Source organism: Letharia lupina (assembly GCF_014066315.1).
Source record: "Letharia lupina isolate WasteWater1 chromosome Unknown contig_4, whole genome shotgun sequence".
Lineage (NCBI taxonomy): Eukaryota > Fungi > Ascomycota > Lecanoromycetes > Lecanorales > Parmeliaceae > Letharia > Letharia lupina.
Genome location: NW_023502973.1, coordinates 1213766 through 1241295, shown reverse-complemented (window position 1 = coordinate 1241295; position 27530 = coordinate 1213766). Strand labels below are relative to the sequence as shown.

Below are 27530 nucleotides of genomic sequence, written 5' to 3'. Positions count from 1 at the left end.
GTTGACCACATTCAGAACCGCCCTGTCAAGGCTACCGTCAGCCCGGGTTACCTTAGAAGCCTCCTTCCAACAGATCCTCCAAAGAACGGGGAGAGATGGGAAGACATACAAAAAGACATCGGGGGCAAAGATCATGCCTGGGATAACGCATTGGTTAGGGCACCATCGTCATAACAGAAAGATGCTAAAGGTTCATTAGGAACTCTCCGGGCTTCATGGCCTGCTATCCAGCGCCAACATCGTTTCCCAGCATATTGGAAGAATTTCACTCTGCAGCTTTCTCCCGTGTCGGTCTTCAATTGGGACTGTGCCGCCGCTGCTACGGAGCTTGAAACCATTGTTGTGGGCTGCCTGGGGACAATGCTCAGCTTACCACCCGGCTATCTATCTGATAGAGGCATAAGAATGAGTCAAGGGAGTACGTCGAGGCGATTCTCACCGTAATGGTTGCAGCCCGCGAAAGATATCTTCAGCAAAAGGCGAGCTTAAGGGGAGCGAATATTACGGAAGCGAAAATGAGAATGGTCGCGCCGGGAAGCGAAGTAGCACACACCTGCACTGCGAAGGCAGCTACGATTCTTGGTGTCAGGTACAAGTCTGTGCCTGTAAGCATTAGTCAAGCATTCAGTATGACAGGGCAAGCTCTTCAACAAGCGTTACGAGAATGTAGAGATGAAGGACTGGAGCCGTTCTTTCTTACTGCTACCCTAGGTACCACTGCTACCCGTGCCATTGACAGGTTCGACGAGGTTCGATCGGTCGTTCATGACAGTTTGATTTGGGTACGTATAGATGCTGCGTATGCTGGGGATGCCCCGGTATGCGAGGAGTATCAACATCTAACCCGAGATTTCGATGCGTTCTGCAGCTTTAGCATGAGCATGTCCAAATGGCCGCTGACCCAGATCGACGCATGGTAAGTCCCAAGTTGAAAGTTGATGTGTCAAAGAACCCACGGTAATACTCAGCTGTCTCTTCGTCCAAGACCGCAGTCAGCGTGCTGATGCGCTAACAATGGATGCTTTCTATCTCCGCGGCAATACCTCGAGCGAGAATGGCATCGATCTCCGTGATTTGCAGATCCCTCTCTTCCGTCCTTTTCGAGCACTTAAGGTCTGGTTTGTCATACGGACCTACGGAGTTGAGGGTTTTACGGGGCTTATATCAGAAACCACATCGGGCTTGGTAACATCCTTCACTCACTCGTCAAATCCAGACAGGACCTCTTCACTGTAGCGGTCCCTCCTGCTTTTGCCCTTACCGCAATCAATATCATCCCTTGTGCATCAAATGGTGGTCGGGATACAAACGGATTGACCAAGGCTGTTTACACCTTGATTTGCCAACAAGGCGAAATCATGGTCACGAGTACGGTCGTCGCAGGTCTTTACATAATTCGAGTTGTGAGCTCCAACCCAGATTCCCAAGGGAAGTATATCGAGAGGGCGTTCACGATTCTGGTTACGGCGGCAGAGGACGTGCTCAGTAGGGGCTGATTTCGTACCTGCCGAGGCTTCAATGGTTCGAAGTATCAAGTTGTTCCGGCGCTGATGAGGGATCAAATAGCTAGGATAGCGACTGAAAGAACAATCAACCATTTTCCTGAGCTTGTAACTCAGATCGACGCATCGGAACCAAAATCGCAAAGACTGTTGAGGGAAAGAGGCTTGGACCCAGTGAGCATAGAAAGGGGTTGGATTGTTGAGCCGCGAAGAGCTAACATGAGGGCTGCAACCCGGACTGTGCTCAGGAAAGAGCATTAGCTCTTGTGGAAATCAACCAGTGCTGCGACGAGGGAGCCGCTGAATGCATTCCTGGCCATTCTCCCACCAGCCATCCATATTCCGCCGCCGAGTAGGCTGATAAAAGCTACGATGGCAATGCTAGGTTGAAATGGGAATGACGAGAAGACCCGGGCGGCGATTATCAGCATCGAGGTCAAATGGTTGGGGGGGGTGGGGCAATACATACCCCACCGCCTGCGAGGTCTAGATCCAACGTTCTGGGGGAGCATATCGCGGCTACACAACGTGTTAGCGATTATATCGCACTTTGACCATCTTCTACTCGTCATGAGCTGAAATTCGCTGAACTCCAGCTTTGGATGGTCAGGAGTGGGAAAACGGTCAGTTCTTTGGTGCATGGCGTAGCCACCGTACCTTCCCCCGCCGTTTGTGTTCAGCCCGACGGTACGTAGATATCCATCCAACAGCCGCCGGTGCAATCTCTCTAGCTTGGGACGTCTGTATGGGTTTCGTGGTTCGAGCCGATGACCTCGAAAGACGTGCGATCGACGACTTTGAGAAGACCTCCGGCTCTTCCGCGCGACGATCGATCAGACCGGCGTGAGACATTGAACGGATCTGCTGCACGCAGTGGTTGCGAACAGGCCATGGAAGCTATCGCGAACGCGATTTCGTGGTGCCTGCGACCTGGGCTGGCTCCGAGGGCGTTATTTCGGATCAAACGGGACGCAACGGGACGCGCTCTATAGATATCTGTGGATCGTTAAGCGATAATAACGAGATCTAGTGTGCTATAAAATCGCGATCAGAGCATCCAGACGAGCTCCGTCACACATTGGCACTCCATCATCTCGGAAGACGACTACTCTTACATCAGTCGACAACGCGTGCCTTCTTTCGTAGTCAAAGGAGTTTAAAAGAAAATGACTGTTCGGTGCTGCGAAGCATCAATGTGTGTAGAGCTTCTAAGCCTCGCTACCAGGAAAATGCGACAACTGTATCGAAAAAGCCTTGGGGATCTTCTTTTTGGGTGAAGGAAAGCTACATCTCCTACGTTGAATACTCCTTGTTTGAAACTATTGAAGATGAATAGTCAACTTATTCTGGTGGAGCCTCAGCAAAGACGCCGTGGCAGCTTTATCCGAACTTGAGACCGACAGACCTTGCGACGATGAATTATCTCCCACAACCTTGGCATTCGATGCTGCGTGCTCCCCACTGGCGCATCGACGGTATCGGATTACCGTTGTTACAAGTGAGCTTTATGGTACAATAAATGAAGACTCGCACTTCGAGGTAATCGATCCGGCCAAAGTTCCTCCAAATTCTCATACTCTCTTGCATCGGATCACGTTTTAATACCACATGCCAGAGAAAAGGTTTGCGTTGCGGCTCCTGCAACCAATCAATCAAAACTTGAGGCGAGTAGGGGCCTCGACTTTGAATCGAGGCCGACTAGCTTAACCGACCCCCTGGACGTTTCTCTTTGGACTCTTCTCCGCCGCAGAACCCCGCGATCTCTATATTCTACGATCCCCATGGTCTCCGTATCACTCAGCATACTATTCAACTTCCACAGGACCCTCATGGCACAAACGACGGGATCACTTGGATCTGCATCCCAGTCCGTGCCCTCCTCATGGTGTTTATCCAAGCCAGCCTCTACAAAATCGCCACCTCCAGCTAAAGACGCGATCATCACGCTCTTAATGTCCCAGAACCCGAACTCATGAGACGGTGCCAGCATCTAGTGTGAACCGCCTGCAAAGTGAAGAGGAGGATCAACAGGCCATGGAGCGCGAAGACGCGGTGGCGGTAAAGCGACTGACCGGTTTGCACGGCTTCACCCACGCCCCCTTTTTCGGCGTTGAATTTGTTGTCTTGCGCGTTTAACATTTCAGAAGCCCGTTGGCTACTAGGACATCGTCTATGATAGCGGTGAACAATTCCTGCGGCGGCTGACGTTACGGCTTCTGTCAGATTCGGATGTGGCTTCTGTTTTTGCATTCGCTCCACATTGCGGCTTAGCGTTTCACCAAGCACAGAGACGTAAAGGGGAGGGCTCATCCGAGCCGGGAGATTGATCGAGTACGTGACATTTGATTGGAGATGGCCTGTTGGTTCGATATCCTGGGCTTCAGGGGATGTTTGTGCCTCAACGGCAATGGATTGATGTAAACGGTCCACGGTCACGTTGAAAGCCATAGGTGTAAAGAAGACTTCGCACTGGGTTTGGTTGAATTCTGGTTAGGGACTGGTGCCAGCTGCAACAGCTACCATCTTTCGATCATCATTCACCAAGGTAGCCAGGCGGCTGTGTTTTCATATTCCTTGTGCCAGGAGATCACAGGATACAACTGGGGAACGCCCATAACAGAGTTCGGAAGGTGTCCCTTCGCAGAGTAGGTTAAAATCTTTGGCCGGGTCGGACGCAAAGAGTGATCAGACTCCAAGTCTGGGTGGTGCGTGTTCTGATAGTCAGAGGCGGAATTGTTTATGTCTACATAATCCATGAGTCGGAAGTAGAAGTCAGACGTCTTAGTTTGGATACAGCCTACATTTGCGACGTGACCGAATTCAGTGGAATTATACTCGAATACTTTACCGTTAATTATGCCGTCATCCATTTGACCAACGGAGGAGCCCGCGCCGAAGGAACGGCCAATGTATTCCCAATTCGGATTGTCAAGTTTTGAGTGTTTCTGAGGCCAACCGTCTATAGTCGTTGCTGAGCTGGCAGAAAGAAGTCACAGGGCTTGCAATGTCGGGAGAAGCCGATCGACGTAGGAAGCGGAATCTGGTAGGCAGATTGGAAGTCGCGCATATAGAGGATACCTGCGACATCGCTAGAATATGCGGAACAACTTGGACAACAATCTGTGTTGTGGCCTGGTCGTGTTTTAAATACCTATAGAACGACTCCGTAGATTCCCTATTTCCGCCATGACAAGGCGAAAACTGTTACCGTGGGGAGAAGCAGCTCAAGCATGGGGAGGAGCTGTGCCCGCTTTGACTCCATAGTGATACAGTATCGCTGTAGGGAAGGACCATTTGCGGAGTTGCTAGGCGGGACTGGAATGAGGTGAGAAAGGGATTGTCTTCTTCCCGGATAGTAAGGAGATGAGATTGATTCATCTTAAATCTTTCGTCGCGTATTTTCCAGTAAATACGAGCTCGCAAGCCTAGTTTTGAACATGCTCTATACCTGAACTATGGTCAGACCACTTGTAGATCTCTTCCACACCGTTCACCCGGATCTGAAAGAAAGATGCAATGAGCTTGGGATAAAGGAGAACTAGGCAGCAGCGACGAGCAACTGCTGCTTGCTGAGCATGCAGCATTTGGCAGTGCCGACTAGAGCAGGTCTGCCCGAGGCGGCCGATTTTCAGTACTACCTTAGCCATGGATTTGGAAGGGGCGTGGTGGTGTGTTACCGACTGATTTTCGCCCCAAAGTCTAGCGATTCGCTTAGTATGTTGTAATTGTGGGGAACACCCACCAAACCGAACCTTGTACTTGGTAAGGTAGTCAACAGGCCTATTATTTAAGCTGCATTGAGTGGCATTGAATGGTGTCCTCTCTATAAAAAGCTTGCCACACTTGCTGGCCGCTCGATACTACCTTGATTTTTGAAGGCTTTAGGAGGCTAAAGGCTAGGCTGTCGCTCTCACACTAAGGAACGTCCATTCTGACTAAATACAAGGTCGACCATGACGCCCGTTGCAGTGCATCGTAAACGGCGGCCGAATTCAACTAGCGGCCGCTCATGAGTAATAACAAAGACGGTTTACGTCTGGAGCTCCTACTTCCGCCTCCCACTCTTCCCTGAGCCCGATTGGCGATGGAGACTATTGATGACATGCAAAGCGAAATTCCTCGTCGACCACTTCTTGAAAGTGCTTGGATCCTTCCTCAGCGCACAGCCTGAACGAATTTGTAATACTCTCCCCATTTAAGGTTCGAATGTGAAGGTATCGTTCCGTAAGTAGGATCGCAACGTACTATACGCCTGAATGCGAATACGCAGCCCAGATCAGTGGGCTTTTGCGAGTATTTCTCAGCTGCAGCATCGCTGCACGCAAACTTTTGGCACACCTTCTCACATCAATGTCCATATCAGCGCTAAGAAGACCCTGGTAGAACGCCTTAGCTACATCAACGCATTCGTCGTCCAATACTGCCCACCATGTCGATATCGTATTTGGAAAACCAGCGATCTGGAACCCACCAGAATTGTGAATGCGCTCATCAAGTAATTGAGCATCCTGGTTCACGGTCGTCTCGCATGCTGAGAGGTATACAAGCTGACAGCGTTGAAATTGTGCTTCACTTAAAGTCTGGACGCTCAGTGTCTCTTTGCCATAGTCTCTGAGGAGGAGCTGGCTTTTCATTGGATCAAGATTATCAATTGCGCCGTGGGAAGCAGTATGCGCTATTGTGCAGCTTTCGAGGTGGTTGATGACTTCAGACGTATATGGTTCGCGCAGAATACATATAACGAAGTGAGCGTTGATAAAAAATCTCACAGTATCTGTTTCTGTCATGGTTTTGAGAAGGCTTCGTCTATCTGCTGTCGTCCGCATCGCAACCAAAAGTGCTTCGCGAGGTTCTTCTGCATACTGGGAAGAACAGTCTTCCATTCTCTTTCGCGCTTCTCTGAGAGCCCGTAGCGTTGGAGTATAAGAAGATTCAGTGAGATCAAGGATACTACAAGGCTCGCCTGTAGCCGCAGCCCTCTTATGGTCGCCGGCAGCATGGAGAGGTAGCAGATTCGCCCACGATGATGTGACCCACCAAATTCGTGGCCTTTGGCCCTGAAGACGTCTATCAATGGAGATGGGAGGAGATATTAGTATTGGCCGTACAATTGCAGTCCAGAGCCAAAGAAAGACTTCACGAGGTGACTTGTCCGACACATCCCATCGATCCCGTGGAATATCTTCATCCTCGAATATCTTAAGGAGCTGCTTCAATTTTCTATACTGTTCCTCGCACCCATCTTGCACAGCCATGGGAAGGTGAACATTATGAAGTTTATCCGCGCAGATCACGATGGTGTCACTGCGGAACCCGGTAACATTGAGGATTACAACGGGGCCGTACTCAGCAAGCGCTCTGACCTCGAATTCGTCGAAGTCTTGAGATAATGTACGAGCACCACCGCGTTTCTTCATATCGTTATGTAGAGTCTTCTGTCGATCCTACAATATTACGGGATCCTATAAAATATTATTAGAGTTTTTCGATGTCTCAGCAGCTGCAGCGTCTTGCTGCAGGTTCTCTCATCTCGTTGCAAGATCCAGATCTTCCTTTTGGCTTGATCGAGCGGTAAACGCCATGTTAAGAGCTGTTCCCGTATCACACTTCGTCATTTCTCGAGAACGGATCTTGTGGTAGCAAGCGGCTAATCTGCCGCAATGTATACTGAAGCAGCTAATTTTGGCGTGTAATGTAATTTTCTGATGAGGAAGAGCGGATCCAGTCGTCTAAGTCCAATTGGTATTGCATGAGGCATCAGCATACATGCTATACTTATACAAGATTTTGTTGTGTCATCAACCTGGTCAAGACACTTGAAAAAGGAAATCGCAGCCATGGTACCCGCCCAAAGCCGACGGGCAGCATCGAAACAAGGGTTAACCAGTATTTTCATGCACACACGGGTTGCCTCGAGTCCTAGATCTTTTTCGTAACGAGAAAAGAAGATCTTGAGTAGTAGAACGGCAGCGATTCAGATATAGCTTGTTGCTTGGTTTCCAGCTCTTACTCTTCGGGGGTGGATCCATTACCACCTGTTCAATTCGTAACGCGAGTAACTTGTACGAAGCATAGTTCTCGTTGCTGAAGGTTTTCCATTCCCAGACACTGTCCATGATACCATTTATATTCACTGCTAGCTTGTCAGGGTCCGCCAAAAATTCGAGTGCGAGTTCTTGGCTGTACCCATTCTCGGCGGTGGTGGCGGACTCTGCTTCCTGGCTTTGCAATCCAAACACCACCGAAGCTTTATAAATCTTTTAAAAAGATAAGAGAATTTGCGGCGGTGTAAGGTACTTGTGTCTGATCTTTTCATTTCCGCTTTCAAAGCCCCCCGTGCTACAACAAGATCTCGTGCATTCCTCAAATTAGTCTGTGGTTGACTCATAGCACTCAGCTGAACAGACGACACAAATCCAATGATCGTCTTCGTGCGAAGAATACTTGCTGGCCCCATGAGTTGCAATGCCGAGCGAAAGGAGTTTTTTGCGGCTTCGATGTGCGGAAGCCCATGGGTTATCAAGAACATACGTATAGCTGCCGATCTATAAAGACCATGTAGCAGAGATTCATACGGATGTGTACCGGGTGCGTGAACATTGTGAAAATGTTGCAAGGCAGCCCTGAAGGATCCCTGTGCAATAGCAAGCTTGACATCACTACCACCTCGATCAAAGAGTGCAGAGTAGCTCTCCCCGCAGCTTTGAGCAACATAGGTTTTGGCCATTTCGGTTTCACAAGTGTTGATGCCGAAAAAGCTGTTGGTAAATTCCTCGACGAGGCTTTTGTCTCCTGTCCATTTGTAGAGTACTTTCAAAGCATGGGCTTGACAAGCAACTGATCAAGCATAGCGAGTACATCATTCGTCCGATCCTGGTTCGGGCTTAGCTCGTGGGCAAGGTTCCGAGCTTTACAATATTGAAGTTTGTAGTACCATGTGTCGAAGTCATCATCGATACAAAATTCCACTGCAGTCTGTGCGAGAGTGACTGCGACCAATGCATCCCCCAGATGATCTTCATTGGTCGCTCGCATTTGTAGCAGGATGCTGCAGCTGTTCAGTACCGCTGGAATTTGAGTACTGCCATTTTGTGACTTTTCGAGAGCCTCTTATAGGATTTCGAGCCCGTCATCGAGATCCCTTCGCGAGTAGGTCGCCAGAAAGCGCTTCTGAAGTGCTATTCCCAGGACCGCTACATGTTGGGAAGCCCCGCCTGTAGCCAGAACGTCCTTGCGGGCACTTATGACCAAAAGTCGAGATCTTCTTTTGAAAGCAGATAATCCATACCTACCAGGAAGTTGAAACATCAAGAAGCATTATCTATAAAATGTCCACGGCCTGGCATAAGCAATTAGTGCACCGCCCTAAGGGAGAAAGGCATTATAGCTGTGGCTGTGTCGAACTACTTGACCGACAGCCCTCGTGGTAGGCTTCACCGAAGGCTTTCATCGGAAGCGAAGAAATGCATCAGCGGCCATGGCATCGCAGAAGACACTTGCTGCACACTATGCAGAGCAGATGCGACACCATCCCAGCGGCTACGCCATATACGAGCCCGTGAGCAGTGCCTATTTGAGGTCAGGCAGCTGTGGCTATTTCGATGACAGTGGGGAATGGACGACAATCGCTCAATTGGATAATGTCATAAAACTTAAGCGTGAGGGATTTGAGCCTCCAGCGTCTCCCGAAAAGGCCGAAGACATGGTCACTAGAAGTTGGCATCCAAAGTGCTCAACAGGTGTGAACGCGACAGAGCTTGACTTGGGCATAGGGATTCCGTAATTCTGCTCTCAAAAGCTTGCTTTGCTCTTCCAACTCTCAGGGAGACATTAGGCCTGTGTGCATCAGTACGAGCCGCCCTCAAGTATACTTCCTTCTCAGATTTCGGCGCTATCCTGATGACAGATTCGCCTGTTGAAAAGGAAGTAGGAGATGCCTCCGCCAAGGCACTAGTCGCCACAGCTTGACTGGGGGCTAGTGAGGGCACAGCACACACTTATGGCAGGATAGCCGAGATTGCCATATTGGAAGAGCCTTGAATAGGCGGTGTTCCCACCTATTTTTTGCTCCTTATTCTTATTCCTCTCGTCGCAAGAAGAGGTTTTTGCACTTTTCCCACCCACCCACGCCTTGTTTTTTCAGCGTTTCCTTGTACTTAGACTCCAGGTCTTCTACCTTACGTAGAGGGAGTTTTCCTAGGGCTGAGCTGCATAGTGGACCGCTGTCTACGTGCTGCTGGGCCTTAGGACCCAGCCAATCATCATTTAGAACTCATTTGTGCGTGTAGTTTTCGTGGGACGTTTAGCGAGACAGCACTAGGCCATAATCTTGAGTGGTTTGAGACGCGTTCTCACTTTTCGCGTCAAGTCGCGTCCACGCGCCAAAGCACTTCCCTCTCTAAAGTAATGATATGGACCTCCGCAATCCTTCGTCAACAACCATTTGCGAGATATGTCTTCACCAGCTCCCCGTCGGTCGCGGCCAGCGTCAGTACAAGGAACGCCCCAAGCTACACGCCAGAATATACCCTCTTCATCCCCACTCTTTTACCAGTCATCTCCAGCGGCGCCAATCGGAAACGCAAATGGAAATGCCAACATGGACATCAGCTCGCCTCTGAAGCAGGTCTCGGTTGCAGGCAGTACTCCTCGAGCGCCCCCAGGTGGTGAGTTAAGAACCTGCAAGGGATCACAAACGCTAATTTCGTAGATTCATCCCCAATACGCTACGCATCATCGTCTAGTCCCACCCGAGCTGCTGCGAATGGTGACCGACAACCCGATATACCCACAAGCAGCAGCGGTCTCTTCGTTCGATCTTCGAGATCATCTGCACCCGGTACCTCTGGTCTCAACAATTCGAGACGAGGGGACATCCATTCCGACGTCTTTGGTTCAACCCCTAGCCGCCGCCGCCGATTGTTCGTTGACGAGAATGGCGTGCCCGTTCGAGATGGGGCTCCCTCCGATCCGGCGACCTTTTCCAATCTTGACCCTAACACATCAGAAGCCGATGCCATTGGAGGTTCATCTACGAGAATCATTTGGGGGACGAATATCTCCATCCAGGACACGATGTCTACATTCAAAGAATTTCTTTTGGGCTACCAGAAAAAGTACCGCATGTGGGCCGATGGTGCTACAGAGGAAGAGACTTCCGAGCCTGGGAGCGGAGGCAATGAGAGGGAATATGTTGAGATGCTGAACAACATGCGCCAATTGGGAGTTACTGGGCTCAACCTTGACGTCCAAAATCTCAAGGTGTTTCCGTCTACCGTCAAGCTATGGCATCAATTGCAAGCATATCCGCATGAAATTGTCCCGCTCATGGATCAGGCAATCAAGGACATCATTGTGGACCAAGCCCAGGAAGAGATGAACAGGCTGCGGTCAGAGCAACAGCTACAGCGCGCGCAAGCGAGACCTGATAGCTCCATGCCAGCAGTACCGAGCTCAGAGACCAATGGACACGTTGAGCAGCAGTCAATGATTCCGGACCTGGTACAAGAAGCGGAGACAAAGGTGTATAAAGTCAAACCTTTTGGACTCGATAGCTCTGTGAATATGAGAGAGTTGAACCCAAATGGTGAGTGCGTGCGCGAAGATGAGATGTCATGCAGTGTTGATAAGATTCCAGATATGGACAAGATGGTCAGTATCAAAGGTCTGGTCATACGAACTACTCCAGTCATACCAGACATGAAGACAGGTAAGAGAATAAAAACACAGTCTCGCGAGAAATAGAACTGATGAATTCCCTAGCATTCTTCCGATGCCAGGTCTGCAATCACGCGGTCAACGTTTCCCTTGACAGAGGAAAGATTGCCGAACCGACAAGATGCCCTCGACAAGCTTGCCAGTCTCAGAATTCGATGCAGATTGTGCATAATCGTTGCGAGTTTGCGGATAAGCAAGTGATCAAGCTTCAAGAGACCCCGGACAGTGTACCAGATGGCCAGACGCCCCACTCAGTATCTCTATGCGCATACGAGGAGCTCGTCGACGTGTGCAAGGCAGGTGATCGCATCGAAGTCACTGGTATCTTCAGAAGCAACCCGGTCCGCATCAATCCAAGACAGCGGACGATCAAGGCCTTGTTCAAAACGTACATTGATGTTCTGCATATCCAGAAGGTCGACAAGAGGAGACTGGGCATTGATGTTTCGACGATCGAACAGGAGCTCTCTGAACAAGTCGCGGGCGATGTCGAACAATCCAGAAAGATCAGTGAAAAAGAAGAGCAAAAGATTAAAGCTACTGCTGCCCGAGGTGATGTCTATGAGCTATTGGCGCGATCGTTAGCTCCAAGCGTTTATGAGATGGACGATGTAAAGAAAGGTATCCTGCTCCAATTGTTCGGAGGTACAAACAAGTCTTTCGAAAAAGGAGGAAACCCAAAGTACCGTGGGGATATCAACGTGCTGCTCTGCGGTGACCCCTCGACATCGAAATCGCAAATCTTGAAGTACGTTCACAGAATCGCACCTCGAGGAGTGTACACCAGCGGCAAAGGATCTTCAGCGGTCGGCCTCACGGCCTATATCAGCCGAGATCCCGAGACACGACAAGTAGTCCTCGAGTCTGGTGCGCTGGTCCTGTCAGACGGCGGCGTTTGCTGTATTGACGAATTCGACAAAATGTCAGATTCGACTCGATCTGTTCTGCACGAGGTGATGGAGCAGCAGACGGTCTCTATCGCCAAAGCTGGCATAATCACTACGTTGAATGCTCGGACCAGCATTCTCGCTTCCGCAAATCCGATCGGAAGTAAATACAATGTCAATCTTCCGGTACCGCAAAACATCGATCTTCCACCAACACTGTTGTCTCGATTTGATTTGGTCTACCTCGTCCTCGATCAGATTGACGAGCAAAATGACCGACGATTGGCACGACATCTTGTGGGTATGTATCTCGAGGACACACCCGAGAATGGAAACGCTCAGGAAGTTCTCGTAAGTTCGAACTTTCGCCAGCTTAATGGATGATCTCTAACTCTGCGCCAGCCCGTTGAATTCTTGACCTCCTACATCTCCTATGCACGTACAAAATGCCAACCCAAAATCACACAAGCTGCTTCCGAAGCTCTTGTCTCTGCATACGTTCAGATGCGTAAACTTGGAGAAGATGTACGCGCCGCTGAGCGCCGCATCACGGCCACGACTCGTCAATTGGAATCCATGATTCGTTTAGCAGAAGCTCATGCCAAAATGCGCCTGGCCGAGGAAGTCACTGCTAATGATGTGCATGAAGCTGTGCGATTGATCAAATCGGCGCTTAAGCAGGCTGCCACAGATGCAAGAACAGGCTTGATCGATATGGGCCTTCTTACCGAAGGTACCAGCGCAAGTGAGAGACGACGCAAGTCGGATCTGAAGAAGGCCATCACGGATTTACTTGATGAGATGACAAGGTCAGGCGGATCAGCCCGATACAGTGAAGTGTACAGACGAGTCAGTGAGCAAGGTAGCGCGCAGGTCGAAGGGACTGAATTTGCAGAGGCATTGAGAAGTCTAGAGCAGGAAGGTCAGGTGGTAGTGGGAGGCGAAGGGCCACGAAAGAACATCAGGCGGGTTACTGGCGTCGTTTGATCCCAACAAGTCGGTGTTGGATGTGTCAATGCAAAGGTCTTGCTTTTGAAGCGGTCACCGAGGAAGACTCGTTGGTTGTAATTTAGCAGTGATGTTTAGAGCCTGAGTTATGGAAATTTATACTACCCTTGACCTCCCCGCTCTGAGTCCTCACGCAACAGAATCTACCTGTTATCAGAAGGGTCCAAGCAAAGTCACCAGAGTGGAGAAGTCCCGATCTGACAGCTGTTACCCAACATTAGGTTTTTGACAGGGCTGACTAGCGCGTTGGGCGCGTCACGTAGAGTGCTTGGTCCTCGACGTAAACTGAGTGCTTGTCAATTGGTCAACCTCCTTTACTTCAGTCAATTGGATCAATTGGATCTTGGAATTGCTCTCGCCATGGCTACTCCCCTCAAGCGTAAAGCCGGCGACATTGCTACCTCTACCGCCAAGAAACCAAAAGCCAATGCCACCATAACTTCCTTCTTCTCCTCGCCCTCCAGCACAGCAAAGCCAGCTGCCGCTGCTGCTGCATCTACAGCCTCTTCGACCGTCTCTTCTTCCCCTGCTACCGTCCACGATGACGCCTCTCAAAAGTCCACCGCATCAACAACTGCCACTACTGCATCCATCTTCACGTCTGCCGCCACGGCCCCTCCACCAGCAGAAGCAGCGGCACCGCCACCAAAGTTTGACAAAGGGAAGTGGGTCGAGAAGCTCACGCCTGAGCAAAAAGATCTGCTAGCACTGGAGATTGCGTCTCTGGATGAAAGCTGGCTGTCCCAGCTGAAAGATGAAGTCGTCACCAAAGACTTCCTCGATTTGAAGCGTTTCCTGAAGAAAGAGCATGAGAATGGGAAGAAGATTTTTCCTCCTGCAGCTGATGTGTATTCATGGTACGTTTAAGCTAAACCAAATCCTGCTATTCTACCATATTATGTGGTTAACAAAGCGCATAGGTCCCGTCACACACCCCTGAACACCGTCAAATGCGTGATCCTAGGCCAAGACCCCTACCACGGCCCCAACCAAGCCCACGGTCTCTGCTTCTCAGTCCGCCCTCCCACCCCGGCGCCCCCATCTCTCGCGAACATCTACAAGCTTCTCAAGATAGAATACCCTGACAGCTTCGAACCTCCTCCCAAAAAGGGGGGCTTGCTCACCCCCTGGGCAGACCGTGGTGTATTGCTCCTGAATACGTGTCTCACGGTGAGAGCGCACGAGGCCAACAGCCATGCAAATCAAGGTTGGGAGAAGTTCACGCAAAAGGTGATTGATATTGTGGCGAAGAAGAGGACGAACGGGGTGGTGTTTTTGGCGTGGGGAACCCCGGCAGCGAAGAGGGTGGCCAAGTTGGATAGAGTGAGGCATTGCGTGCTGCAGAGCGTGCATCCGAGTCCTTTGAGTGCGGCCAGAGGGTTTGTAAGTGCTTGCTTTCAATCCGTTTTTGAGCGGAAGGGTTGCTAATGGATTTTCGTAGTTTGATTGTGGACATTTCCAGAAGACCAACGCGTGGTTGAAGCAGAGGTATGAGGAGGATGGGGCTATTGATTGGAATTTGGACGTTCCTCCTGAGGAAACCAGCGTTTAAGAGGAAAGAGCAAGGAGTCGGAAGGGCGAGTAGAAGAGGGATCTGCCACGTCTTATGCAACGCAGCTTCATGACATTATCGACCTATGTCTTGCTGTCACAATGTCCAGCCTTCTTTGAAGGTGTACAGTCCGGGAGAAATATGCGAGGCCTCTGTAGACAAAGGGACAATGAATTACAATCAGAAAGCACCGAGAAACTTTAGTCGTTCTGAGCAGTGGTGAGTGCCAAAGAAAGGGAAGTTGGGGGGGGGGAATAACCCAACCTCAGAGTTCCTCGCAGGAGTGCACAACAATGCTTCTTCAAGGCCTCCTGGCATTCGCAGGGGTACGGTAGATTCTCTTTGACGTCTTTTGTACTAGAGTAAATAGAAAGGCAACAACTCTTCCAGCACTGTACGGAGACCTTGAATTATCATGACTGTTTGTGATTTACGTACTTTGGCTACTTTATGGTCAGTAAAAATGAGATTTTGTCTCATCTGGAACATGAATGTTGAGTGAGGAAGACAATAGCCCGGGATAAGGTAGCTGGGACGAGCCGCAAGATTGGGTCCATCTCCGCTAGCCGGGTATCTTTCCCAGATTCTAAGGTAAGCTTTACGGTTTACTTTACCTTACGCCTATATTCTTAATCATTGGGAAACAAAAAGTTCCCGCAAGCACCCCCCTCTCGAAAATTGAAAAATGAAACTTCTAGAATAACTTCACAACAATAAATTATAATTTTCTAAAAACTTTATAATCATTAGAAGATATTATAAAGATTAAGATCTTTAATTTTTAGAATATTCTAATTATCTGCTATATAGTAAAAATAAAAATTTATTAAATTCTTAAGATTTTTTAGATAAGTCTTGGCGATTATAGAATAGCCGAGGTAACTTTTTTAATATAAAGCGTATATTCTTAATTTATATCATATCTTACGATATTCAAGTTGAAATCTTCTAAAATTCTTAGAATTAGTTATTTAGTATTATGAGAAAAGATTTTAAAAAATTATAGATTATAAAGATGGTGGTTGTAAAGATATTCAAGAAATTTCAATTTTTGGTTTTGGAGGGGGTGCTTGCGGGAACTTTTTGTTTCCCAATGATTAAGAATATAGGGTTACGAGTGATGTCCAGCCATGACTGCCAATCTACTCCCTTTTAAGATAGTATACATATGTTATGACTGTGATAACGGTACTAGGGTTTTTCCTTTTGACCTTTGAGCCCTGCATTCGAGTGATTGGGCCATCATTCTCCCATCGTTCTCACGTGGTGGTAGGGCATCGGGTAGTCTAGCCTTTAATCATTGCCCACACAAAATGTGTTTGCCATCTCTTTCACTGTCTGATCCCCTTCTCTCTCTTACCTTCTACTGGGCCGTTCCGCTCCGAATTACTGGCTCTTGAATAGCTTCATCTCCTACTTAATACTCACACACTCTCTTCTCGTCAATTTCTTGCTCTATACAACATGGCTGTCACCAAGATCTTGGTGCTCGGGAGCGGAATGGTAGCTCGTCCTTGCGTGGAGTATCTCCTGAGAGATCCTAAGAACAATGTGACAATCGGTAATGATCCTACTCTTCAATCTCAGAGGTCGAAGCTTACTCAATGGTCTTCCAATAGCGTGTCGAACCTTGTCTACGGCTCAGAGCCTTGCATCAAGCCTACCTCAGACCACCGCCATCTCTCTTGATGTTTCCAATTCTGTCGACCTTGACAAGGCCATTAGGGCTCACAGTCTCGTGATATCACTCGTTCCATATATCTACCATGGCACAGTGATCAAATTAGCCATCAAAAACAAGGTCAATGTTGTGACAACAAGTTACGTATCCCCTACGATCAAAGAGCTAGAAAATGCTGCAAAAGAGGCGGGAATTGTGGTTCTTAATGAGGTGGGCGTAGATCCCGGGGTCGATCATCTATGGGCAATCAAGAAGATCGAAGAAGTCCATACAAAGGGTGGAAAGGTCCGTCGATTGCTGTCTGAACGATGATGTCAATCGGGCTGACTATTGAGAGTGAAATAGGTGAAGGAATTCTACAGCTATTGCGGCGGTCTGCCAGCGCTTGAATGTGCGAATAATCCTCTCGGGTTCAAATTCTCTTGGTCTCCACGGGGCGCTCTCATGTCGCAGATGAACTCGGCCTCATTCATTCTCCATGGCAAACAAGTCGACATTGCTGCTAAGGATCTTATGGCTACTGCTAAGCCGTATTTCGTTGCAGATGGTTACGACTTTGTCGCCTATCCCAATCGCGACTCTGTCCCCTTTCGCGAGTTCTATAAGATCCCTGAAGCGGATACAGTCGTGAGAGGATCGCTGAGATACGAGGGTAACCCAGCGTTCATCAAGGCGTTCGCGGATGCTGGCTGGCTCGATGCTAATGAGAAGGGATGGCTGAAAGCGGGAATGACATGGGCACAGATCAGTCAACATGTTACTGGTGCTGACGATTCTACCGAGCGGTATATTACCCCGTTCTAGTCTATCATTGGAGATATCTAATGACTTTCTACTCTAGCTCTCTTCTCGCAAGCATCAGCAAGAAATGCAACTTTCCCAGCGAGGCTGAGCGCAATCGCATCACCTCGGGCATGCGTACCTTCGGTCTCTTCTCATCCGAAAAAGCAACCATACGCGGAGGTAATCTTTTGGATACTTTATGTGGCCAATTGGAGAAGCTTTTGAGCTTTCAGCCTGGCGAACGAGATCTTGTGATGCTTCAGCATAAGTTCGTTGTGGAATGGAAAGATGGCAAAAAGGTTAGTGATGCTCCGTGCTGGATGAATCGTAAGAAGTGGCGCCATCTCATTAGGTTCTCAACCCATTTCTTGGCTTGAATTGTTTAGGCACGACCAAGCAGAACTCCTGGCACACTCTGGCCCTTCTCTCTGAACTTTGAACTCGATGAGTCCTCGATATGAGGCCCTTCACCATTCCCCATTTTTTCCTGGGCAGACCACTTGGTATAGTTCTCCGCAAATACACAATGACTAACGATATCTCGCAGGACACTTCCACCTCTACTCTTGAGCTATTGGGAGATCCGAAGGGATACTCGGGCATGTCAAAATCAGTTGGCGTGACTTGTGGCATTGCAACTCAATTGCTGCTGGACGGTCATCCTGCTCTCAACACTCCAGGCGTTCTCGCGCCATATGAGAAGGAGATCTGTGATCCCATCAGAGAATTATTAGAACTTGAAGGGATCAAGATGGTCGAGAAGATCCTGTGAAAGACGACCTTTCGATAGTCATTCACCAGACATCGGGATAGATGGACATCGATTCAGTGATATGCGCGATTCACTCTACGCCTCAGTTGCATGAATCAGCTTGCGATGGAGCCTGGAGCTTTGCTGAAGCCTGAACTCGAGGGTCTGCTCCGAATCGCGCTCTTCAGCAAGGACTGGGCCCTTCTTGAAATTGACACGAGTCTCAATGAAAGACCCCGGCAGCTGACACGGAATTACGAGAAACTGTGACGACAGGGTATACCCCTACAACTGTCGAAGTCGAGCCTCTCTTTCGGGACCAGGTGGATGTGACATCAGCTTCGCACAACACGCTAGAACCTCGAACCCGGTTATCAGATGGTCGTGGAATATAAGGTCGACAATCACTTGCTCGGTTATGGGCCTGACAATAACTTATAACGTATTCGTAACGTGTGTTCAAAGTGTTAGTAACGGGTTTGCAACTACGCTTATCGTAGTGCTAACGTGATGTTTAGCACCCGAGCACAGCAGATTGTAAGAGAGCAAAATCCGGATCGTCGGACGCGGAAACGTCGACTTCTTGTGTCTCCTTACCGGTGCAGCTCAGGCCTCTGCGTCCCAGGCTTCGAGATCCTCGGCTTTGGCATCATGAGAATTTTCCATACGAAATACCCTAGAGGCCGTCGTGATGTTGTCTACAGGCGCGGAACTACTTGTAAATGTGGATTAGACGCAAAAGACGGGGCAACCAAAGCCTTGAAGCCCAAGCGTCGTGGGGACTCGCGCCATCTTGTGGTACCTCAAAGCAAAGAGGCATAGTAGAAGTCCAGACGTAGAACGAAGTAGTTTCATAGTTGAAGACTTTACATGTGGACCTGGTCGTGATGGTGTCACTTAACATGGGTATCTCGCTTCATGCACCGTGATTCTTCATCTGGAGCAATGCAGCCATGAATGCGTGCGAATATGCTCGAACCCTTTCTCAATGCCTGATGTGTACGTATCACGCTGATTATCAAACTTTCGCTACGGGATCGAATTATCCGAATCATACCCGTCTCTCCCAGGCGGATCGAGCTGCCGCGTCTCCGAATCCAGGACAACAAATAAAGCCCGCCCTTTGAAACAGCCCAAGGCATCACAGATCGAGTGGATAGAAATCTTCCCCAACGGGCAGAGTGACAGGGGTGGATCTTGATTGATAAGTCTTTCTTTCCTGTCCCATGAGATGAGGCTACAGCATCGGGCGAAGGATATCCATCAGAGATCTGCCCTTGTAAAGCCTCGCTCTCGATGTCCGTCTCGCGTTGCTCGGGGAGCCGGCGTGGATATGTGCGTCGCGCTTGAGCCTGGAGTGAATATTTGCCGCTGATCCATGGCTGCACCGCTTCTTTATCATCAATCCATCAATCAATCAATCAATCAGTCCAATCAACTGACTGACTTACATGCCGAGCTGAGATTTTTTTTGGGGAGCACATGGAGTTGAGGATGGGACTGGACTCTACAGGATGGACGAATGGGGCTGACATGGGTGTTTGTGTCCGACAGCTGTCGCTTCCTCGTTTGCACGAATGGGATGAGGGTGTGTGACGTGGTTCGATGTTGGGGGTGCGTGGCGGCTGGGGAGATGTGTTTGTGGATAAGGTATGGTTTCGTGGGGGTACCTCGAATGGAGATTGATTGTGGCCGTTTCCGGTGGAAGGGGGCTACGGATCGTTGTACTTGGGGATGGTTCAAGTGGGCACGGGGTGCGGGTCGGTGTCTGTAGGTGCGGTCGTAATGCTGGCGGCTGTCATGACATACCTGAACGGGGAGGGGGAATTGTGGTGTAGGAAACATGCGTGACAAGCTTAGAGAGAACGTGGAGAGTTATGCGACATGGAATTTCGACGCCACAAGGCCGATTGATCGACTCTGTGCCAAATGAAATCGAGGAACCGAACGGTGTTCTTTTCTAATTTTGCTGTAGAGTACGCCCTAGAAGCTGAAGCCGTAATTTCCTTCATGAGACATCAGTAACGATACTGCGCGCTGCTTGACTTCCGGCAATGAGTGGCAGGTGTTTCCGGGCTCACACCAAAAATTGATGTGCGAACAATGCCGTTTCAACGTGTGAAACTGCCAATTTTTCTGACAGCTTGGCGAGTGAGACCGCGAGTTCACTCTTGTGGCCCACATCCACGCTCCAAACGGGGAGCCAGCTCATAGAATCCTGGAGACCATGATGTGGGGCGGCACCACGCACTGCGGACTCAACAAATTAGTTTCGATCTTTTGTTTTCACACCTCTAGCAGGAATGTTTTAGACTGACTGTGGCTCACGCTCGCCTGAGTCTTCGCAGCGCCGGATACATCTCCAGCCTTGAGTGTCCACGTATTTCTCTTCAAAATAGTCGCAGTCTGGCTTCCATCGCAGGTTCAGGATGATGGTCGCTTTCAGATCGCCCAAGTTTGAGAGTAAATCATTGGTTTGCTGACCCCACTGGTACTCGAACACGTCATTGCGGGTAGGGTTGCGTGGGATCAGGGTGAAAAACACGGTTTTCAAATTTGGTAGGTTGGTGGATAGATATGTGCCGAAAGTCGTCGATGGGCTAGGGTCAAACGAAGCGTGGCTGTCCACAAACTCAATTGCAATGTGCCTGACATGTTGTCTGTGGATCGGCTCCACGTGTGCGCAGAAAGTCTTCAAGGCTGTGACGTCGACGGAGAAATCGAAGGATAGTTGGGATTCGATGTATCGCAAGACTTCGGACCGAAAAAGATGATTGACGTAGCTGAGAGCGAGAAAGTTGCTGCCTAGCGGTCGTAGGGATTGAAGTGACAACTCGTGGTCATTTTGAGAAGCCAAGCGCGAGATCTCGTGGAATAATGAATGGACTGAATTATCTAGCATGATGATTTCTGGCCTGATCCGTGGCTTTCGTCGGGCTTGGATCTTTTGATTGTTCTGCGTCCGCCTCCGTTGAGAAAGGGCAAAAGCAGCATTTTGTATCTCGTCATTCCGTCTGGCAAAGACGAACGTCGCATTCTGGATTCGCCCCAGTATTTGGTTAATCTCGGCTGTATCTTCTGTGTCTGCTTCCTGAAGTTCAGCAGCAGCACGAACTATCTGCTGCGTGAGACGGTCGGAGGCTTCAGGCATTCGACTGCTGATCCTCCGCAGCTGCTGTATGTGGCTTGAGACGTGTTTTCGATGTCGCAACTGGCCGGTATATTCGTAGATGGCCATTTCAATCATTTGGTCGGTATGCGCTCTATGGGTCCCGTTGAGTCTATGTTGATAGCTGGCAGTCCATCGCAAAGCTAGCCGGCAATTGATTAGCGCCTGAATGTAAAAAATAGGGATCTGTGTCACCTTTGTGGAAGGCCTCTTCTACAGGATCAGGCCATTTGCCTCGGATACTGCTTCTGCGGCGATAGCGCTCGTAATGAGGATCTTGGAGCAGCATTGCATATGAAGGGAGCCCCATATCGCCTGCCCAATCCCCTCTCTCTGTAGCTCGCAGCACGATGAGTCCTTCATCTCTCGTCGAGAAAACGTAAGAGTAGATTCGGAGGCGTAGCTCTGGAGGTAGAACACTAAGCATATTGACTTTGGGAAGAGCGATGGTATTCTCTTACACTGCGGCGCTCTTCTTACGATGATATAAGTACAGATGTGGAGTTATGCCGAGATAAGTTGAAACAAAACAGCCAATGAGGTGGTGTAAAGCTAGGCATCTGCGAACCCTTGCATTATATCCAAAGCACTGTGAGACGTCAAGGGGCAGGAGAACTGAGCAGCTGATCCATAGCTCATCCTTACATGAAGTCGCTAATTTCGAGACAGACTAGCCAATCTGGTTCTTTGGTGGACCTAGTGTGGACCACTTCTACCAAGAGACAAGTCAAAATAGGATTCGAACGGAGAGGCCTGCCTCTGCTGCAATCTCTTCTTCGTGCATTGAAGAAGTTTAATAGCTTGAAGAACGTGGTAGTGAATATTGCACCAGGATCAAATCGATGGGAAGCAGTGCAGGTGGACATCTTCTTTGGAAGGATCTGAGTCATGTCCGCAGTTGGGGTTGCAGGAATGTTTGATGAGTCTTAACTGCATCGGAAGCAAGCATTTAGCATTGACGATTCCTGACATGCGGCGGCAATGTCAATACAGTCCGTCAGCTTGTCAAGGCTTCCAGACAAAGCTGAGTAATGATCGCAACTCTTTTTGAACAGGTATTGGTAGAAGCGTGGATTCTGTTGTTGCCCTTTCAGATAAGTATAAACTTCCCGCATCCTCCTTGATAGCCCTATTCCATTTGAGTCCGGCAGTTCCAGTTCCAGCACTGCTCCTGCATGGTGTCAAGCTTGAGATCCAGCTGGGAGCAGCGATTGCGAGAGAGAGACGGCCTCGACGGCCCCCAACCCTGCCATACTCGTAGGGCTGCGCTAAGAATGGACGTGGTTGGCGACGGTGGTACTCATTACCACCATGATCGAGTGGCTACTAAAAGAATTGCATTGCCATGCGTTTGACAGCACTGGACGAGCATAGCAAGAGGATCCTTGTCAAATTGCGTAACAGTGCTGTCCAGAGAGGATTAGTGACTCGAGATTTCAATCTCTTCCTACCACTTGCTGTCAACTTGATGTCTCCTCCCCGTTGTCATGATGTTAATGATCCATAAAATCCACATACGCTGTGCGTATGCTGACAGGAAGCAACGAGAATGGCAGATGGAGGTTCAGAACGGGATTGGATTGGCTTTGGTTGAATTGGTGATGACGTCGTCTCTCGACACGCCATTTGCTCAACCCGACTCTTCCAATTCCTCAAATTTCTAGACACCGATTTCTTCTGCAATACCACAAACCCAACCCGAACCAACCAACGAAACAAACCACAACAATGCCTCACTCCAAGACACCCGGCGGCTCAGGCGCCAGCGAGAAGTTCCTGAAGCAACAAGCTGAGAGTGACTGCTCCCTCTCTTCTCTTCTCTTCTCTTCTCTTCATCCATCCGCATCCTTCTTGCTAACCCGCCTACAGAACACGGCGAAGGTGCATCCAATGCGGGCGGCCATACCGAGGGCAAGGCACCGGGAGAAGCACCCGTACGTCTACACTCCGGACTGGTTTCCTTCCCAGTCAGTCCCGTCTGCTGACTCCGAACTCGTGCAGGTAGCTTCTGACTCTGGCATCTCGGATGTGGGAATTGAAAAGGGAACGAACCAGCCTGGAGAGAAGGGGATTCTTGGGCCTAAGATGGATCCTGTGCCTGATAGCTCGAAAGATACGAGGGGGGTTTGAGAAATTGGATGGCTCAGTGGTGGAGGACTATAACAAGGTGGACGGCAGAGGTCCGGAGAAAAACATGCATTTGATGTAACCATCATTGCTCTGCGAGGAATGCCGAGACGAGCTTCTAGCCAGCTGCTGTGCGTTTGAAATATCGTTGTGCTATCAAGATGCTCCCCAGACACTTCCGCGGAAAGGCTCTATATGGGAGCATGCTTTCCTTCGTCCATTCTCTTACTGCCGGTCATTGTCGCAAGTGAGCTGTGTATGAAAATGCTAAACCATCTGCTAGCAACCCTCTCATCCTTGCGGCAGTTGATGAATTCCCTTTATCCTAAATCCAGACACGATCAAGAGTGATTCCATTCGGCATAGAAGCATGTTCGTCTGATCCTTTGCGTTCTACGATTTTCAAGACGCTTGGTCTACAATAGGTATTGCCCCTTCAAGCTGCCAAATCTTTTGAAAGACCAGCTAGGGGTAAATTCGAAATCGAAACCTGAATATATGCCATCAAGGAGATAAGATCCCCTGATAAAATGTCACTCGAGGCTGCGGTTGGGGAAGAGTAAGCGCATGCCTCTGCGTATCATCCAGATCAAGAGTCACTGGACCATCCAGCAGATCATTCAAACTAGCTCAATGGTGGTCATCTCGAACGTCTTGTTGCCGTAATGGCAATCCGACAGAAGATCTCATGAACGATGCGACGTGCACATGACCGTCCGAGACACGCAGAAGCACCAAGCGCCCTTTTTCCGGGATCTCGCCTCGGCAGATGATGATATATTTGGTTGAATCAACTGCTTCGAGCAACCGAAGTCTGTGACGATCAGCTTGGTTGACCAGAAGGACGGGCGCTTTTTGCTCAAGGCAATCAAATATGCCTGGAGCACGTGGCCAATGACTGTGAGCCTTGCAAATCTCGGCTGCGTCTCGATACTGGACGTAAAGACGTACGCCTCGCTATGGACTTTTGACAGGCCAAAACTTGAGCTCTTCGAGCGCATGTTCATTGATTTTTTCGTGGTCGAGGTATCGGATCACGGCGGAGGCGAAGAGCTCATCTAGGCTGACTAAAGAGCATCCTTGCAGGACAGTGGCGAGAGATTCGAAGTCATTCCCACCCGATAATTTGACAGGTGAGAACTCGTAGACACTGGCGGCGGGGTCCCCGTTGTCGACATTGTCGCTGCTGTCACTGTCTTCAAGGTTATAAATGTTGTTGACTGTTTTTACCCACTCAGGCTGGGTGAAATTTTGCCTTTGCGGTGTCAAAAGATTGTCAGTAGGTCTAGGGAACTTGATCGCTCTAAAGCGATCTCTGGTATTCATTTGGACCAACCGACCAATAAGTGGTTTTATCTCTGCCGAACTTTCCAGGACAGGCCGGATCTTTGTTCGAATCGCGTCCGTCAACTCTTCCGCCAAAGAGAATTGTTCCACGAAGTATTAGAACGTTGCGAAGAGAACTAACTTTAAGCGATCCGTCGTCTGCTGTAGGATCTTGGTGCAGAAAATTCGAAGGGCGCGATTCACAGGGAATTAGAACAAAACTTTGTCACAAGTGTGAAGCTCAAGAAGCAAGAAACTACGGTGACAAGCAAGATTGTGTGTACTTTCAACAGTAAAGGATATAGAATTAGTAGATGCCTTAAAAGCGAAGCACTGACTGCAGAACAGAGGGGACAGCTGTGTTCGACCACGTCTTGGTCGAAGAGAAACACCTCAAAGGTGCTATGGAAAGCGGGCAATAGCAGGCACTTCAGGGCCAAGGTATTGCGACATACTCGAATGTTGATTGGCTGAGAGGCGCAAGGGTTTGCGGATATCGGAATGGTGAAAACGCACAGAGCTCGGGCAAATCACCGAACGTCTAACAAGCCTTTGTCGGCTGCGTCCATCTTCCAAAGCAGTCATTGCCAGCTACTACTCATGAATAATTCTTCCGACCCGGGAAGGAGATCCGAACTGTTCAGTATGAGCCAACGAAGCATTGAGGTGTGTTGGCGGAAAGAGGAGAGGACCTTATCATCGTGCTGAACTTTGCTGCCTAGTAGATGCTCCGGGAGATGATGTCAGTAGATCCCAGAGGTTGGCCTAAACTTTGGCCAGCAGACCCTTCCAAGGTCTCGCGCTCTCTCACAATAGTGTTGGTGGAATTGATCAGGATGTCTGGGATGTAAGAAGCAAATTGAACAGGGTCTTTCGATGATATATGTTAGTCTTATATATTCTAAAAGGAATCAACGCCCCGCACTTCTTCCTGGTGTTTCTGTACCTTTTACTACAATGCCCTTTCCTAACCTGTTTTGGTTTCTCATGACCCGTGACAGCAATCAGATATTGCTGTAGTCTCTCCATTTGCACATGAGCATCGTACACACGTCAACACCAACATTGGGGTTGTCATTGACCTTGGAGCCTATCTCTTACTGTCAGGATCGCGGAGACATCGAACTTCAAGTGACTGGAAGTATGAATACTTTTTGAGTTCGAACTCTCTGTGAAAGAAGATGGCTACTCCCTCTCAGCTCTTTCGTAGATCAGGTCACTGTTCCATTATCTTTTTCAGAGTCTCGTGCCAGCACCTTTGCCTCTCTCCGAGCCCTTTTGGCGCTCAGTGGCTTCCTGAGAGTTGCCTTCTTCTTGTCCAAAACGGCATGCCACAACTTGAGATTTCGCTTTTTCTGTCTCATTTGTTCCTCTCGTTTGGCTTTCTCTTCCCATTGCCTGTTTTCCTCTTCTGCGGGCCTCATATCAACCCTAAATTTTTCCACCACCCAGCGGTCTATGTACGTGGACTGCGCATCTTCACACTCTCGGAATGCCTTTTCTGATAAGTACCGGGAGTGTGTGTGCTCAGATTTTGGTTTTAGGCCGCGCTTGCTGAGTCTCTCTGCATCCCACATACCCCATCCCCACTGCTCTATCGCTGATCGATCGAGATCAGACCTCAACTCGGCCACAAGAAGATGATCGACCGAGTTCTCTGTATCTTCTCGCCAGTGATCGAGGTCCTTAGTAAGCCGCTGCACCAATGCTGGTTGCCAACTCGAAAGAGACGATTTTCCTTGACGTCGGTATTGAAAAGCGTTGATAAGAGACGACAAATGGAAACGCACTGCCTCAATGTCTTCGACTGGCCAAGAGGGTATACTGTGCATGCAATAATGCACGGTGCGCGAAAGTTTTTTCCCTGTATGCCCGTAGAGCCAGCCAGTGTTTGGAAAGCATGGCTGTCCAGCCTGATGCGCTCGATAATGTACAAATCGCCTCGTACGCTGCGATTGTGCATCATCCTCGGCTCTGGACGTCATATATTCTTCTCCATGGACGAGTTCGTAGCATAGTTGAAAATACCAGAATGCTCGACGAATGCGGTAAAGCTCTGTCGAAGAAGGTGGTCTTTCTGGTTGCTCGCTTGGTGTGACGATACGAGTCTGAGCGAAGTCTTGAACTAAAACATCGATGTCGTGTGATATGCTCCAAATGTCGCGAATGGTGGCAATCGGGTCAGAGAACCACTGCAGATAATGGGGCTTTCCGTCACGTTCTCTATCATCAGAACGAAGATACTTATAAACAAAATTCTTCCGCTCTCCTGCTCCTTTCCCTAATAAAATCTGTTTTGTTGTGCTGTCGTTCCGAAGCGTCATAACAGCAGTGACAATCCTGGAAAGCTCATGCTCCCTGCCTGCTCTGATAACATTCGCAAAAATTTCTTTCTGAAAGTCCTCGATAAAGCTGACTCCTCTATTGTGAGCTGCGAGAAGCGTTAATAGGCCGTTGAGTGAAGCGAAGTCAGGAATGTATTTTGTGATTTCGAGGAGGAGTTCTGTGGGAAGAGTCTGCAGACTGCGGCATCCCGGAGTTTTGGTTGGGGGAGCCATTTGCGAGCCAGGGCCACCCAATAACAGACTCATAGAAATATGTAAAGAAAGGCTGAATGATGAGTTCGTGGATGAAATTATAAAGTCATAGCCAAGAATTGCAATTTCGGTGACTCATTTTTGACGATGCCCTGCACGCGATGAAATGATTCATCTTTTACTGCAGGTCGAGTAGTGATTTGCTTACTTGCTGGATTTGAGGCGTCAGCAAAAGTGAAATTTTCCTTCTTTCTTGGCCACCAAAAGTTCCATAGGCCAAAGGGGAAATCTGTGACAGGCCTACGTATGTATTCGAGGTTCATGCCGACCTGCACGTATGTATTCTGTATGCAGTCCAGTCACATAGCCCTAGCCCTAATAGTCTACTCGTATTTACCAAACTCCATTCAACATCAGTAAATGGAGTCCAAGCAGAAGGTCCAGTGAGCTGCACCGGTACTATTGACCAAGACGCCCGAGCCCTTGCCTC

The 27530-nt window shown here is 49.2% G+C and overlaps 10 protein-coding genes across 10 annotated transcripts; 6 read left to right on the top strand and 4 right to left on the bottom strand.

The window, feature by feature from the left end:
- Window positions 1–1014: 1014 nt before the first annotated feature.
- HO133_007972 (uncharacterized protein) lies at window positions 1015–1496 on the top strand (the record flags this gene model as incomplete). The annotated part of the gene is made up of 2 exons (XM_037298840.1): window positions 1015–1185; window positions 1221–1496. 2 exons carry the CDS (start codon window positions 1015–1017, stop codon window positions 1494–1496), a joined length of 447 nt encoding a protein of 148 aa, XP_037156176.1.
- Window positions 1497–5746: 4250 nt separating this feature from the next.
- Window positions 5747–8229, bottom strand: HO133_007971 (uncharacterized protein; the record flags this gene model as incomplete). The annotated part of the gene is made up of 3 exons (XM_037298839.1): window positions 5747–6946; window positions 7535–7749; window positions 7800–8229. 3 exons carry the CDS (start codon window positions 8227–8229, stop codon window positions 5747–5749), a joined length of 1845 nt encoding a protein of 614 aa, XP_037156175.1.
- A 750-nt stretch (window positions 8230–8979) lies between these two features.
- On the top strand, window positions 8980–9470 carry HO133_007970 (uncharacterized protein; the record flags this gene model as incomplete). Its single annotated transcript, XM_037298838.1, has 2 exons — window positions 8980–9217; window positions 9385–9470. The coding sequence occupies 2 exons, from the start codon at window positions 8980–8982 to the stop codon at window positions 9468–9470; spliced, it is 324 nt and encodes a 107-aa protein (XP_037156174.1).
- A 484-nt stretch (window positions 9471–9954) lies between these two features.
- Window positions 9955–13093, top strand: HO133_007969 (uncharacterized protein; the record flags this gene model as incomplete). Its single annotated transcript, XM_037298837.1, has 5 exons — window positions 9955–10168; window positions 10213–11088; window positions 11140–11211; window positions 11265–12457; window positions 12509–13093. The coding sequence occupies 5 exons, from the start codon at window positions 9955–9957 to the stop codon at window positions 13091–13093; spliced, it is 2940 nt and encodes a 979-aa protein (XP_037156173.1).
- A 381-nt stretch (window positions 13094–13474) lies between these two features.
- On the top strand, window positions 13475–14666 carry HO133_007968 (uncharacterized protein; the record flags this gene model as incomplete). The annotated part of the gene is made up of 3 exons (XM_037298836.1): window positions 13475–13971; window positions 14035–14497; window positions 14556–14666. 3 exons carry the CDS (start codon window positions 13475–13477, stop codon window positions 14664–14666), a joined length of 1071 nt encoding a protein of 356 aa, XP_037156172.1.
- Window positions 14667–16130: 1464 nt separating this feature from the next.
- Window positions 16131–17902, top strand: HO133_007967 (uncharacterized protein; the record flags this gene model as incomplete). Its single annotated transcript, XM_037298835.1, has 5 exons — window positions 16131–16227; window positions 16286–16632; window positions 16693–17132; window positions 17189–17429; window positions 17678–17902. The coding sequence occupies 5 exons, from the start codon at window positions 16131–16133 to the stop codon at window positions 17900–17902; spliced, it is 1350 nt and encodes a 449-aa protein (XP_037156171.1).
- Window positions 17903–20046: 2144 nt separating this feature from the next.
- Window positions 20047–21477, bottom strand: HO133_007966 (uncharacterized protein; the record flags this gene model as incomplete). Its single annotated transcript, XM_037298834.1, has 3 exons — window positions 20047–20131; window positions 20200–21193; window positions 21246–21477. 3 exons carry the CDS (start codon window positions 21475–21477, stop codon window positions 20047–20049), a joined length of 1311 nt encoding a protein of 436 aa, XP_037156170.1.
- Window positions 21478–22778: 1301 nt separating this feature from the next.
- Window positions 22779–23180, top strand: HO133_007965 (uncharacterized protein; the record flags this gene model as incomplete). Its single annotated transcript, XM_037298833.1, has 3 exons — window positions 22779–22845; window positions 22920–22984; window positions 23052–23180. 3 exons carry the CDS (start codon window positions 22779–22781, stop codon window positions 23178–23180), a joined length of 261 nt encoding a protein of 86 aa, XP_037156169.1.
- Window positions 23181–23807: 627 nt separating this feature from the next.
- HO133_007964 (uncharacterized protein) lies at window positions 23808–24503 on the bottom strand (the record flags this gene model as incomplete). The annotated part of the gene is made up of 2 exons (XM_037298832.1): window positions 23808–24055; window positions 24143–24503. 2 exons carry the CDS (start codon window positions 24501–24503, stop codon window positions 23808–23810), a joined length of 609 nt encoding a protein of 202 aa, XP_037156168.1.
- Window positions 24504–25714: 1211 nt separating this feature from the next.
- HO133_007963 (uncharacterized protein) lies at window positions 25715–27061 on the bottom strand (the record flags this gene model as incomplete). Its single annotated transcript, XM_037298831.1, has 1 exon — window positions 25715–27061. One exon carries the CDS (start codon window positions 27059–27061, stop codon window positions 25715–25717), a length of 1347 nt encoding a protein of 448 aa, XP_037156167.1.
- Window positions 27062–27530: the final 469 nt, after the last annotated feature.